Below are 12,088 nucleotides of genomic sequence, written 5' to 3' on the forward strand. Positions count from 1 at the left end.
GTACTGGAGTAAATGTACACACTCAAACGAAGTAACTATTTAACAAACTACTTATTTCAGTGACAAAGTATCAGCATGAGATGAAGTCTGGTGACAATGGGAGCTCAGTAATCTTAAAGAAATAGTAAGTCTTTGGTGTCTTTGTTCTAAGTTTTTCTCTGCCCTTGGTACTTTTCCATGAGACGCTCCCTGTCAACACACAGCCGCTAGGCTAACGGCGGCTAACATACGTAAGCTATTTGTTTTCCTGGCTCGGCAGCGACTTTGCTTTAGGCAATAAACTGCAAGGGCACTTAGTTTGTCTTGACATTAAATATTAACTTTGACGTAAAGACAATGGACATATTTTAATGGCGGAGCTCGAGATATTATCCAACGATTTTATTGTTATTTAACTGTGGTCACAGGTCAGGGTCAGTCAGTTTCTCTGGGTGAAGTTACGATCATCGTCTTTAGCATCTTTAGCTTTCCTGGTTAGCGTTAGCTTGTTAGCATAAATGTGAAGTTAGATATTAGCTAATTTCTTTGGCGTAGCTGTAACAATGTCTTCCGCTTTCAAAATAAATGTCACTGTTTTTAATGTAAAGGGGGAAATTTCTACTTGACTTCTCAGTAATTAAGCAAGGTTAAACATACACACATTATTTTTGGTTGGTAAAACAAAGTACTGGCTGTTAATGCAGCTCACCTGAAATGTCACAAATGAAAATACTGAAGAAACAACTCCAGAACAGCTCTGTTTTATGCTTTAACAATATTATCTATTGCCAATCCATATTGCAAAAGGTGTGTGGTACAGAAATATTACTCTCTATCTCTGTAATATTAACTGTGCTGTCAATATAAACCTGTAGTGAGTTATTAAGAAAACACACTATGCTTGAATGCATAAATACATTCTTGGCCTTGAAAAATTGTAGCTTGACCAAATAAGTATTTTTAAAGTGCATGTGGGAATATGTTTGAGTATATTGAGTATCTCCCAAATTATATTTCTGTTGATGTGGAGAATGTTTTAAAAACAGCATTTAGATCTTCGTGTTTGGAAATAAAATTAAAAGAAATTATTCTGATTGAACAATTTCCTGAATAGATAACATATACTGAGATCATTATTTTGGTCAAAATTGTTTTAATGGTGAGGAACCTTGGACTCATGGCCTCAGCTGTTATACAGTCCTGGTGGATTTTGGAAAGGATGTGTTATATATATGAAACCCAGTATATATGCCCTATTATTTGTCATACAGTATATAAGTATAGGAATTTATAGGAATTTTGCTTTATGATAAGATGGTTTCCTTATTTAAAACTGCGTGGTTTTAATGCCGCTACAGATATTGAAGGTGTAACATGTAACGTGAAAACCTAATGGATATTTTCATGTAAGCAGTGTAATGTATTTTTTTTTCCCATTTATCCGATTTTTATTTTGAAATCAGAGAGGAAGTGTGTACTTGTCATGATGGGTAACTTGACTCCCTTCTTTTCTCCCAGCTCGAAGACTACGACCGATCACTTCCTAGCAGAGCATAGCCGAGAGCAGTCAGCCCGTCGTGTCTCTACCCGAGGCCGGATGGTAAAATCCAACCTCCAGCGGATCCTAAACAGTCATTGCTTTGCTCGCGAGAAAGAAGGAAAACAGCAGTCTTTTACTACCATGGCGGATTTAAGTAACCCCATCTGTGACATGATTGGAAAGTAAGTAAACGATGGAAAATACCGCACCTGGCTAACTGCTAACCGTGTTGTGGGGGAGGGGTGGCTAAGCTAACCTAGCTAGTAGCCACGGAAAAGCGGAAGTGATACGCGTTTGGATGTATTACATATGTACCAATGTTACATTTTGAGACAGCCGCTATGTAACACCAGGTGTAACGCTATTTTACAAACTGTCGTGTTTAAACTACGGATGTTCAGCTGATGTCCCTTGAGGAAACAGGGCAGCTTTAAATTAGCTGCTAGCTACGAACGTCGTCGAACTTGTTACGTGACTGTGGCTAACTACGCCAGTTAACGTCAGCGTTTCAATTTAATTAATGTTAATTAACCAGCTTTGGTTAATTAACTAACTTTGGTCAGGCTAGCTGCTGAAAAAAAATACAAATTGACAACAGAGAAGGAAATTAAGGAGGATTGCTTCAGGTCTTTCGTGACTGAGCCGTGTTAAAGACCAAAGAGTCTTGGCCCAGGTCAGTAGATGTAACATTTTGGGACTTGGAGAAAGGTAAGAGAGAATGACACCAGGCTAAAAAAAACAAACCAAAAAAAACAACAAACTTGCCAGTGAAGTCGCCGGGTGAGCACGTTTCTGGCCACGGTGGTCTCCTGAGCTATCGATTATTACGCAACTGACAGGTCAATGCAGTAGGCCTCACAACAGACGGAGTTATTAATGTACGACGCAGTGGTATGTGTAGAAAGATTACATTTAATAACTCATTAGAGATTGCTGTCCGTATTTAAAGTTGATTGTGACACGTTTGTTTTTGTTTTGTTTTTTATCATCAGTTTGTGGTTCATTCCTAGATAGCCATTGCAACAACCAAGGACTAGGGCGTTGAATGAATTTACCAAAGGCCTTAAAAACCTTACTTGAAGGGTTAACAATGCTCTGATGTATAGACAAGAGGCCATTTATAACCCAGCTGTAGTGCATTCAGGAAGTATTTAGACCCCTTCACTTTTCTTAACATTTTATGTTGTTTATACCAAAATTATTTAAACTAATAATTTCTTCATCAAACTAAACTTGATACCTCATAATGACAAAAAAAAAAAGGATTTTACTAATTTTCCCTAGTTTGTAAAAAGTAAAAATGTAAATGTCACATTGACACATTGACTTTTTGTTATGACATGCAATTTAGCTTAGGTGCCTCCTATTTTTATTGGTCATCTTTATGCCAGATATTTTTACACCTGTGAGTTCACCTGTGGTAAATTCAGATGATTGAACATGATCTGGAAAGGCACTTGTCTACACAAGGTCTCAGAGCTGACGATGCATATCAGTGAAGACACCATATCATGAGGTCAAAGGAACTGCCTGCAGAACTTGGAGACAGGATTGTGTCAAGACACAGATCTAGAAGGCTAGAAAAAAATCTGCTGCATTCAAGGTTCCCAAAGCACCTGTGGTCTCCATAATTGTTAAATGGAAGGCGTTTGGAACAACAAGGAATCTTCCTAGAGCTGGTGGCACGGCAAAGCTGAGCAATTGGAAGAGAAGGGCCTTAGTAAGAGAGGTTACCAAGAACCTGATGGTCACTCTGACTGAGCTCCAGAGATCCTGTGTGGAGTTGGGAGAAGCTTGCAGAAGGACAACCCTCACTGCAGCAGGACAGGGAGACTGATCAAGATTGTTGGAAAGCGGAACAAAGCAAAGTACAGAGATGTCCTTACTGAAATCCTGGTCCAGAGTGCTCAGTACCTCAGACTGGGCTGAAGGTTCACCCTCCATCAGGACAGTTTCCCTAAGGACACAGCCAAGACAATGCAGGAGTGGCTTAGGGACAATTCTGTGAATGTCCTCGAGTGTGCAGGTCCCCATTAAACCTGACAAAGCAAATCCAGGTGTGCAGATCTTGTTGCGTCATAGCCCAGAAGACTCCAGGCTGTAATTGCTGCCAAATTTGTTTCAACTGAATACTGAGTAAAGGGTCTGAATACTTTATGTCAGTGTGATATTTCAGTTTTCCCTTTCTTTTTATAAGTTTACAAAAATGTTCACTTTGACATTCCTGGGTAGTGAGTGTAGATTGATGAGGGAATAAATGGACTTTAATGATTTTAGAAAAGCTGCAACATAACAAAGTGTGAAGGGGCCTGAATACTTTCTGAATGCACCATCAACACCTCACATTTGAACTATATGAACTATAGCTAAAGTGATTAGTCATTTGATTTATTTAGGTAATTTCTTCAAATGCTTTGTTTTGCCTCACCAAAATCCAAAACCAAAGGTATTCAGTTTACTGTGAAATAAAAACAGAACGGCAGCAAACTTGAGAAGCTAGCACTGGAGAATGTGTAGATAGTTTTTTGTTTGAAAAATAACTAAAAGGGTTAAGTCAATGAACTGATGGATCATTGAAGGCTTAGTTTAGTTATTTTTAAAGCAGGAATTCTGTACATTCACCAGTTCTTCTCAAATGTGAGAGTTGGCACCTTTTTCATAGATGCCAGTGAACCAGATATCTTCGGGTTGTTGGTTGAACAAAGCCAGCTCTGAAAACATCACCTTGGGTTGTCAGAAATTATAATGGACATTTTCACTGCTTTCACACATTTTATAGACAAAATGAATGATCAAAAATTATCCGCAGATAAATTGGAAATGAAAATAAGTTGGTAGCAACCTTCATTTGATAATCAATTAATTGATTTTAAGTAAAAATGCCCAACATTCTCTACTTTAAGATTCTTAATTGTGAGCATTTGTTGCTTTACTTTGTCTTATGATAGAGTAAAACAAGTATCTTAAGGGTTTGGACAAAACAGGCAGTTTAATGATGTCAACATTGGCCTTAGGTAGTGGGTACTTTTTCCACTATGAACAGCTTTTTATTGTTTGATTGAGACATGGATAAGCCAACTTTGTTTTATCCTTTTAGTCCCCTTTATAATGTGTACTATAAATACATGACAAGATAGTTTGATAAATTTAAGCGCAACAGATAAAGATTTTTTTTTTAGACTGGCTCTGAAAGCGTCTTAAAGTACAGTGGCTGTTTCAACTAACCACACTGAAATTTGAGTTTAAGAATTGGAGTCTGGCTTTGCGCTTTAACAGCAAATATTTTGGGTTGGTTGCCTCCCACTGCTTCCTGCTGCATTGGTGTACCGCTCTTTTAAAGGTTCTGTTAACAACTTTGTACACACAGCACCATTGTTTGGGGAAATATAAACTGCAAGCAGGCTGAATGAGCATCCAGGCCTGCTTGTGTAACACATGTTGTGGATTTAGCACTTAAATGTTAGTAACTGCAGTATTTGTTAACTGCTTGGAAAAAGTTTTTCTTCAGCAAAATTGAATAATCATAAATTTATGGCTAAGAAAACCAAACAGAACACACTAGACATTTTGTTTCCTAAGCACAGTGTGTTGAAAGTAAACATTACTTTGACAGCTTTTTTCAAAGAGACTTGTAATAAGTGCCTTCAAACTCAGCACGGACAGGAACTAGACGTCATCAATGAGAAGTGCATCGCTCTAAGACAAAGACCATAAAGAATGTATAATTCTACAGTACAAGTGCTTAAGTTTTTCCTTTTATAGAAATGAGATTTGAGTAAGCGGTAGCCCGAGCTGTTATGGTTGTTTGGATTTTAGGGTCTGGAACAAAAATGACAAGAATTGGGGTACGCTCCCTAATTTTGTTACAGCCCCAAAATTCAAAGACTGACTCTAGAGAACAGAATTATGAGGCCAGAAGTGTTTGTCCTTTCATGTTTATGTTGTTTTTTGGTAAAGGACCTCTGATCTTTCTGCTTGTATGCACAGTGTGAAGCAGGCATCCTCTATAATTAAACTGTAGGAATTAGAGGCTGTAGTTAACTTTTAGTGGCACAGGAGCATATTTGAGCGACTGCACAGACCATGCAAGGTCTCAAACACTATCTTGGAAGAGTGAACATGTGTGCACTATATTGCACCATGCGAAACTTCCGCAATTCTTTTTGGCACACAATGACAAAGTTGGCCAAAATGCATATATATGCATATAAAGTCCCATGACATTTTTGTCATTGAGATTTTAGTTATATAAAATATGAAGGAAGAATTATTAATATGCATTTTGATACTTTGTAATACATTGCAACACATGGTACATGTTTAATTATAAAAAACCTTATTTTTTCTGTTAGTATTCTGACTACGTCTTCTCTCTACCCCTCTCTCCTCCAGCCTGTCCCTGCACTGTAGTAGTACCCGCGGCCCGGGGCCTCTGTGGTGCTCCTGATGCCCCTCTCCCACCCCTGAAGATCCCAGGTGGGCGAGGGAATGGCACACGGGATCACACTCCTTCAGCTCGGCCGGTCTATTCAGTAAGTCTAGAAACACATACACACGCATACTGCTGTAAAGTAGTTAGAGGAGCTATAATGCAGATGCAGAAACGAGGAAAGCTGTCACTAGCATAGGAGCTCCTCATATTTCACTGCAACCATTTCATGTCACGTGATTATGCGTTTGTTTACTCAGCGTGAGAAGGCACACCCAGCTTTTATGTGATTTAGTCATCTACACTGAGTGAAACCACAATCCAGTTTCATTTTTCACTTGAGATTTCAGTTTATGTGTAGGCTCATTTGCTTTTCAGGACCAAAGTTGCATGTTTTCCATCATATTTGAAGTGTAGTCAAATACCAGAGAGAAACATACTGTCTACATGACACTGATACATTTAACGCCACCCACGGCTTGTTTCAGACGCATTGTTGGTATTTATTTTCCAGGACCGAAGGTTGACTGTAACGGAGGAGCCAGCAGGGAATGGTCGCCCTGGGATACTCCACTTCCAAAGTCGTCCCACTGTTACCAAGGCAATACAGTGGGATGCTGTCCTAAGCAGCAGCGCGCTCTATGTGGAGATACCTCTTGACCCTCTTCCTGAAGGCAGCAAGGAGAGGTGAGGACTGGAAAAAGCTCAAATGGAATGTAGCTTTAGGTCTTTGCAGTGGCACAAAAATATAGTGTGGACATAAAATGTTTTTTAAGAGGTGGTGGCTGCCTGTAGATCTCCAGGCTTTGATTCCCTTTAGCTTGATTATAGACTTTGAAACATCTAAGGGAAACCCAAAAGCAGTAAATAATTAGTAAATACACATCTAATTGTTTGAAGATAAACTAGAGATTTAGCCAGAGCTCACTCATTGTTCTTGTGTGTTTGTGCCTTCGTGTTAAAATGTTCCATTTTCTAATCCAGACTGCCCTCTGTTTTCTCTCCAGTTTTGCGGCTCTCCTGGAGTATGCTGAAGAACATCTGAAAGTCGTTAGCGTGTTTGTCTGCTTTTACAAGAACAGAGATGATCGTGGTATGTTGCAAACAGCCCTGTTTTCCCAGCACACCTTTCATTCAGAAGATCGACACAACTGTCATGTTATTTTTTGTTTTGGCTTCTTTGTTCTGACAAGTACTGGATCTTGACATTCCTTTGTTCCTACCTTCCTCTTCCAGCTAAACTGGTGCGTACCTTCAGTTTCCTGGGCTTTGAGATTGTGAAACCGGGCCATGCCCTCGTCCCACCCCGACCCGACGTTTTCTTCATGGCCTACAATTTTGACAGGGACTCCTCGGACGAGGAGTAGCTCTCTGGACACCCCCTCCACCTCATCCTTACTTCCCTTTTTTCTTCCCATTGTATGTTTGCCCATCCTGTCCTAGCTTACCCATATACTCCATTGTCTGTGTTAAACCCTCTGCCGTAGCTCTCTGTATGCAAGTATTCATTCCCCCACGCTTTTGTGTTCAAGGGAATATGTAAGCTGTGCATCTCCTGTTTCCACCAACTATCGTTGTGTTTTAATAGACTGTTTTCATTGAAGATTAATTGATATTGTCACCTAAAAAGGAGGGATCCTTTGTTTTTTAGACTTATAATCATATTGCAGTTGTCATAGCGATAAGTTAAGTTCTCATAATTTTCATTTCTTGTCAAGTCTTTGTTTTGTTTATTTCCTTTTATGATAGATAAAGATGGAGGATTCTTCATTTCTTGAATGTAAAACAAAAGGTCATCAGGTTTACACTCGGGTACTCCAGCTGTCTTTTGATTGGCTAAATAATGAGTTTAAAATTTGTCCCATATTTTCCTTCACTCTGAACTGAATTACAAATATATTTCAGCGGGACCACTTTCATTTTGTAGCACTATTATCCTCTTAAAAGTATTAGGATTTTTGAAAGGTTACTTTTGAGTGACAGCCCCAATAATTGGTACTTCATAGCTGAATAGTGAATCCATTTAGACTAGAGATGGAGTGACAAGATGAATGCTGTTGCATGTGTCAGTTTTGAGTTCAAGATCCTATGATGAGTATATTGGTACAAAGTGAAAGGAAAGTGAATAATCCAAAGTGCTTTTGCTTCTTTCTGCCATGTGTATCTGACAATATTGTAGTATTTGTTTTGGAGGTTGAAAAATATTGCTGTGATTGGATTTTTCTTTTTTGGATTAGCATTCCTTTTGAACTTGTTTTTCATGATAGTAATGAGTTTGTTGTTCACCTGCATAGTGGTACCTGTTGTGCTTCTGTGATAATAAAACAAACAAATAAATTGTCTTGTGTACATCCTTACTAAAGCTCATTTGTGAACCCCACCAACACGCTGGAACTTAACTTTTCCCTTCGTTTCCATTTGAAACAGAGTTAAATATCCCTGACTGTAAATGAATTTGCTGCTCTGGTATAAAGCCAGAGCAAGATCATTTCTCTGTGATGTAACGGCTGCTCCCCCATATTGAACAGCACGGTGGATCTAGAGCAGGCGTTTATTACAGAACGACCTGTGTTGTAACGATGTATAATCAAGCACAGTACACTATAAAACACATTTCATGGCCCTCCGTAATGATCAAACATAACTCCTACCTAACAGTGTAATCTGTGCTGCTCAGTGGAAGAAAATCAGGTCACTTATAAAAGAGCAGCAGGGCAGACATCCAGAGCATGTCATATGTCTTCATACCACCAGGAGGCTCCACAGCACACTGAACCACACATGATTGTACAGTCAATTTTAAAGTTACATCTGTGTAAGGTGTTCACTTACACAAACAAACATGTTCCTTAACTATTTTTTTTTAAAGTTATTACTTTGATAGCTTCATAATTTTTTTTCTAGGGCAAGAACAATAAATGACAAACTTCCACCTTACTGCTATTCACAGCTGCTCAAACTGATAATTCATGGATACAGACCCCCTCACTGTAAGTCACATTTATTTCACTCTCTTTGTCTTATTTGGTCGTAAAAAATGTTTCTTTTTTTTTTAATTTCCAGCACGACTCAGCGCACCTTTAACCTGAGCTCAAATCTAATTAGGAAAAATGACTGAAAACATCTGTGTGGGTGAGCAGGACTGACAGAAGCAACACCTGCTGCTCTAATTAATGCTAATGATACTGATATAGAAGTGTGGTCTGTTTTTAATGGCAAAACATCATATGACACTCTCGTTTAACAGCACAGCTCAAGCTGCAGTCCAAGGTCTTATGACGAGTGACCAGTGTTGACCTTCTTGTGTTGTGTGAAAACTGTATAATGACAAAAAGTACATTTGAAAGTGGGCACACTGGCAAACTAGCACAACAGGTTTAGTTTTCACCATGTGTAGGCAAGTTTCTACCACATACTCACTGGGGATAAGCGAAGTTTTTCACTCACAATATAATGTAGAAAGAGCACCATGCTTCTTTTTATAAAAAAAAAAAAAGAAAAGATAAAATATACTGTATATCTTAAAAGGTTTTCAGAAGAATTCTATTCATCTTCTATTAAAAACAGTGATCAGTTGTCCTGAGAGCTGTGATTAGCAAAACTACATTATTTTGTAATGTAATGGTCAAAAGCCGTCAGCCGTCAGCTTCATGAATTCTGCAAAATCAAAACACAGGACAAAAAGAAGAGAAGCCCTTTTTTTCTGGAATCCAAATATTTAATAGGTACATATCAAGTATTATTATGACATGTATAAAATTTCAGATCACAATATGAAGCAATGGAACTCCTCAGACTGGCGTATGCTGCGAATGTTTGAGGTTGCCACATAAAAATGACTAATGATTAAAATAGAAGAGAAGCAACTAAAATGGTAGAAAAATGGCGTACGAACATAGATAATAGTAAGCATTCTAGGAAAATTAAATGTGATTCTCAAACTTTTTTCTTCAATAGAGTGCAATAGAAATAAAAACAACACAGCACTGAAGCCAAGCGTCCACAAGACGTCTAAAAATTGTTAGTACTGTAGGTTCACGGAGAGCAGAAGACAGCGGAAAGGGAGGAGAGGGAGCGAAGGTCACAGCAGATAAAGAACGGAGGGTTATTAGCTTTGCCAGTCAATGCAGGAAGAAAAAAAAATCTTCGAACAAGATTGAGCAACAGTGGAAGTAATGCACATCACAGTTAGCTTTAAAGACCATAGTAGCATTTGTACTTGCATGTTGTTGATAAAAAGAAAAAAAAAAAAATCCTGAATGATTGAACAGAAACAAGGACATCACCACAAACAAACAAACAGCCTCATCTGAAGCCGTCATTGTCTCAGCTCTACAGAAAACATGGCTTTGCCTTAAAGGCTGTCACGGGTGAATGTCATGGTGTCAGTGAACAAGGGCTACATTTTCCCACAAAATCAACTCAAGTGTCGAAACTAGTTTGGATATCGCATCTGAGCTTCAGCACTCCAGGTGACCCCTGTCCAGATCACAGATCGGCGCAGAGGCTCTGCTGCTGGCTATGTGCTCTCCTTGGGATGTTTTTTTGTTTTTAGTTCCCATCAGACCTGCCAACCCTGGACATTTTGAAGTACCATATCAGCACTGGAAAAGATGCAAATCTCTGTTCGCAGCTCAAGATAGAAAAAAACAAATTTTGAACTCGAGGAAAATGGACTGTGTAATACATGTAGTACGATACAGGCTATAGCAGCCTCTGTATTCAGCAATGCATACAATTATCCTTTGAGTCATTTTGTGACTCAAATGATTTCATATTAATATGAAAGTACAAAAAGGAAGGTAAAAATTCAACTTATATTGCGTAATATTATGACCGTCATTGGTCCTCCTTGTTGTGGAGGTATCCTTCTATAGTAATTAAAAGAAGGTAATCATTTATGTAAAGCTTCCAAGTGCATTTCAAAGATATGAAGGGGGCAGTTTTCACTGGTCAGGCTAAATCCACTGGATAATAAGCTATAAGAAAAGGTAAGTAAAAAATACAAAGACATGGCTTGTTCAGGATTTTTGCTTCAACAAAAGTAGCTTAAAAATAGTCTGGACATAGTCTTGAGCTTCGTTCAGACTTGTTGTCTGCTGCACCAGAGGAAAACCCACATCCAGTGGACCATGGTGCGTTAGCCATGTTGATCTGGGAGACAAATGTGTTTGACGTTTATTTGTTTTTAGGTTACGCACTGAAGCCACACGGACAAAGCTGCCTCAAACTGGCTGAATGATGATTGACACTTGATACATTGAACTTGAACATTCACCTCTGTCCAACTTATGCAGCCAGAAAACAAATGGAAACCATAAAAAAAACCCTAAGTATCCCAGGCGTTCACTCCCTGCAGTACGAGATCTTACCCTTTATACGTCACACATGCTCTTAATCATATAAAGATGTACTATGACATCCAGAATATTAAAAAAAAATCCACTTGCTAACACTGATCATCTAATGACCTATTTATTGGCTGAAAGTGGCATGTACATGAAATGATTAACCCAGGCCCAAATCCATTTACGCCAGTCAAACTTCAAACTTTACCTGCCACATAAACATAATTTTCTCATTATACACTCAATGTTGTATCCAAGTGCAATGAAACACACAACCTATTAGAAACATTCAATAGCATAATAATAAAGCTATGTTATGCTCACATGCCCCAGTGAACTCTCACATAAGTGCTGCTGAAAACCTCTCACAATGTTAAAAGGCTCTCCCTTGCGCCATGTGCAGATGTGTATTTATTTTTTTACTGTTGTCAATACAATACTTGATATTCAGTACCAAGACTAAAACAACACTTCCTTTTCCTCGTTCCTTTTTTTTCCCCCATTGAACAAAAGAACTTGTGACATGTTTAACGTTGTCTAAACATAAGCAGCCATGCAAGGACTTGGCCAGAAGGGAATAATAACCAGAAGGGAGTAATAATTTTAAATCAGTAGCTTCCTGATTAAAGAATGAGTTAACAACATTAGGAAACCGACCGGGCATTGGATGCCAGCTTTTGGTATTTGACCGTTTTTTTTTTTTTTTTTAAACCATGCTACAAGGCACTCTTATCCTTCTCCTGTTTTCTTACAGGTCAGGACAATTACAATTTATGACAGTTATTAGACTGA

General features: G+C 38.6%; 1 protein-coding gene across 1 annotated transcript; it reads left to right on the forward strand.

Moving 5' to 3' along the window:
* The first annotated feature begins 1,504 nt into the window (after positions 1-1,504).
* Positions 1,505-8,285, forward strand: oaz1b (ornithine decarboxylase antizyme 1b). Its single transcript, XM_071465848.1, is given in 6 exon segments — positions 1,505-1,701; positions 5,912-5,963; positions 5,965-6,051; positions 6,463-6,635; positions 6,956-7,041; positions 7,185-8,285. Coding segments are annotated over 6 exon segments (654 nt in total). The 5' UTR covers positions 1,505-1,576; the 3' UTR covers positions 7,316-8,285.
* Positions 8,286-12,088: the final 3,803 nt, after the last annotated feature.

Source organism: Trachinotus anak, unplaced genomic scaffold (genome assembly GCF_046630095.1).
Source record: "Trachinotus anak isolate AG129_WGS33_773 ecotype Australia unplaced genomic scaffold, CSIRO_AGI_Tana_v1 ptg000028l, whole genome shotgun sequence".
Classification (NCBI taxonomy): domain Eukaryota; kingdom Metazoa; phylum Chordata; class Actinopteri; order Carangiformes; family Carangidae; genus Trachinotus; species Trachinotus anak.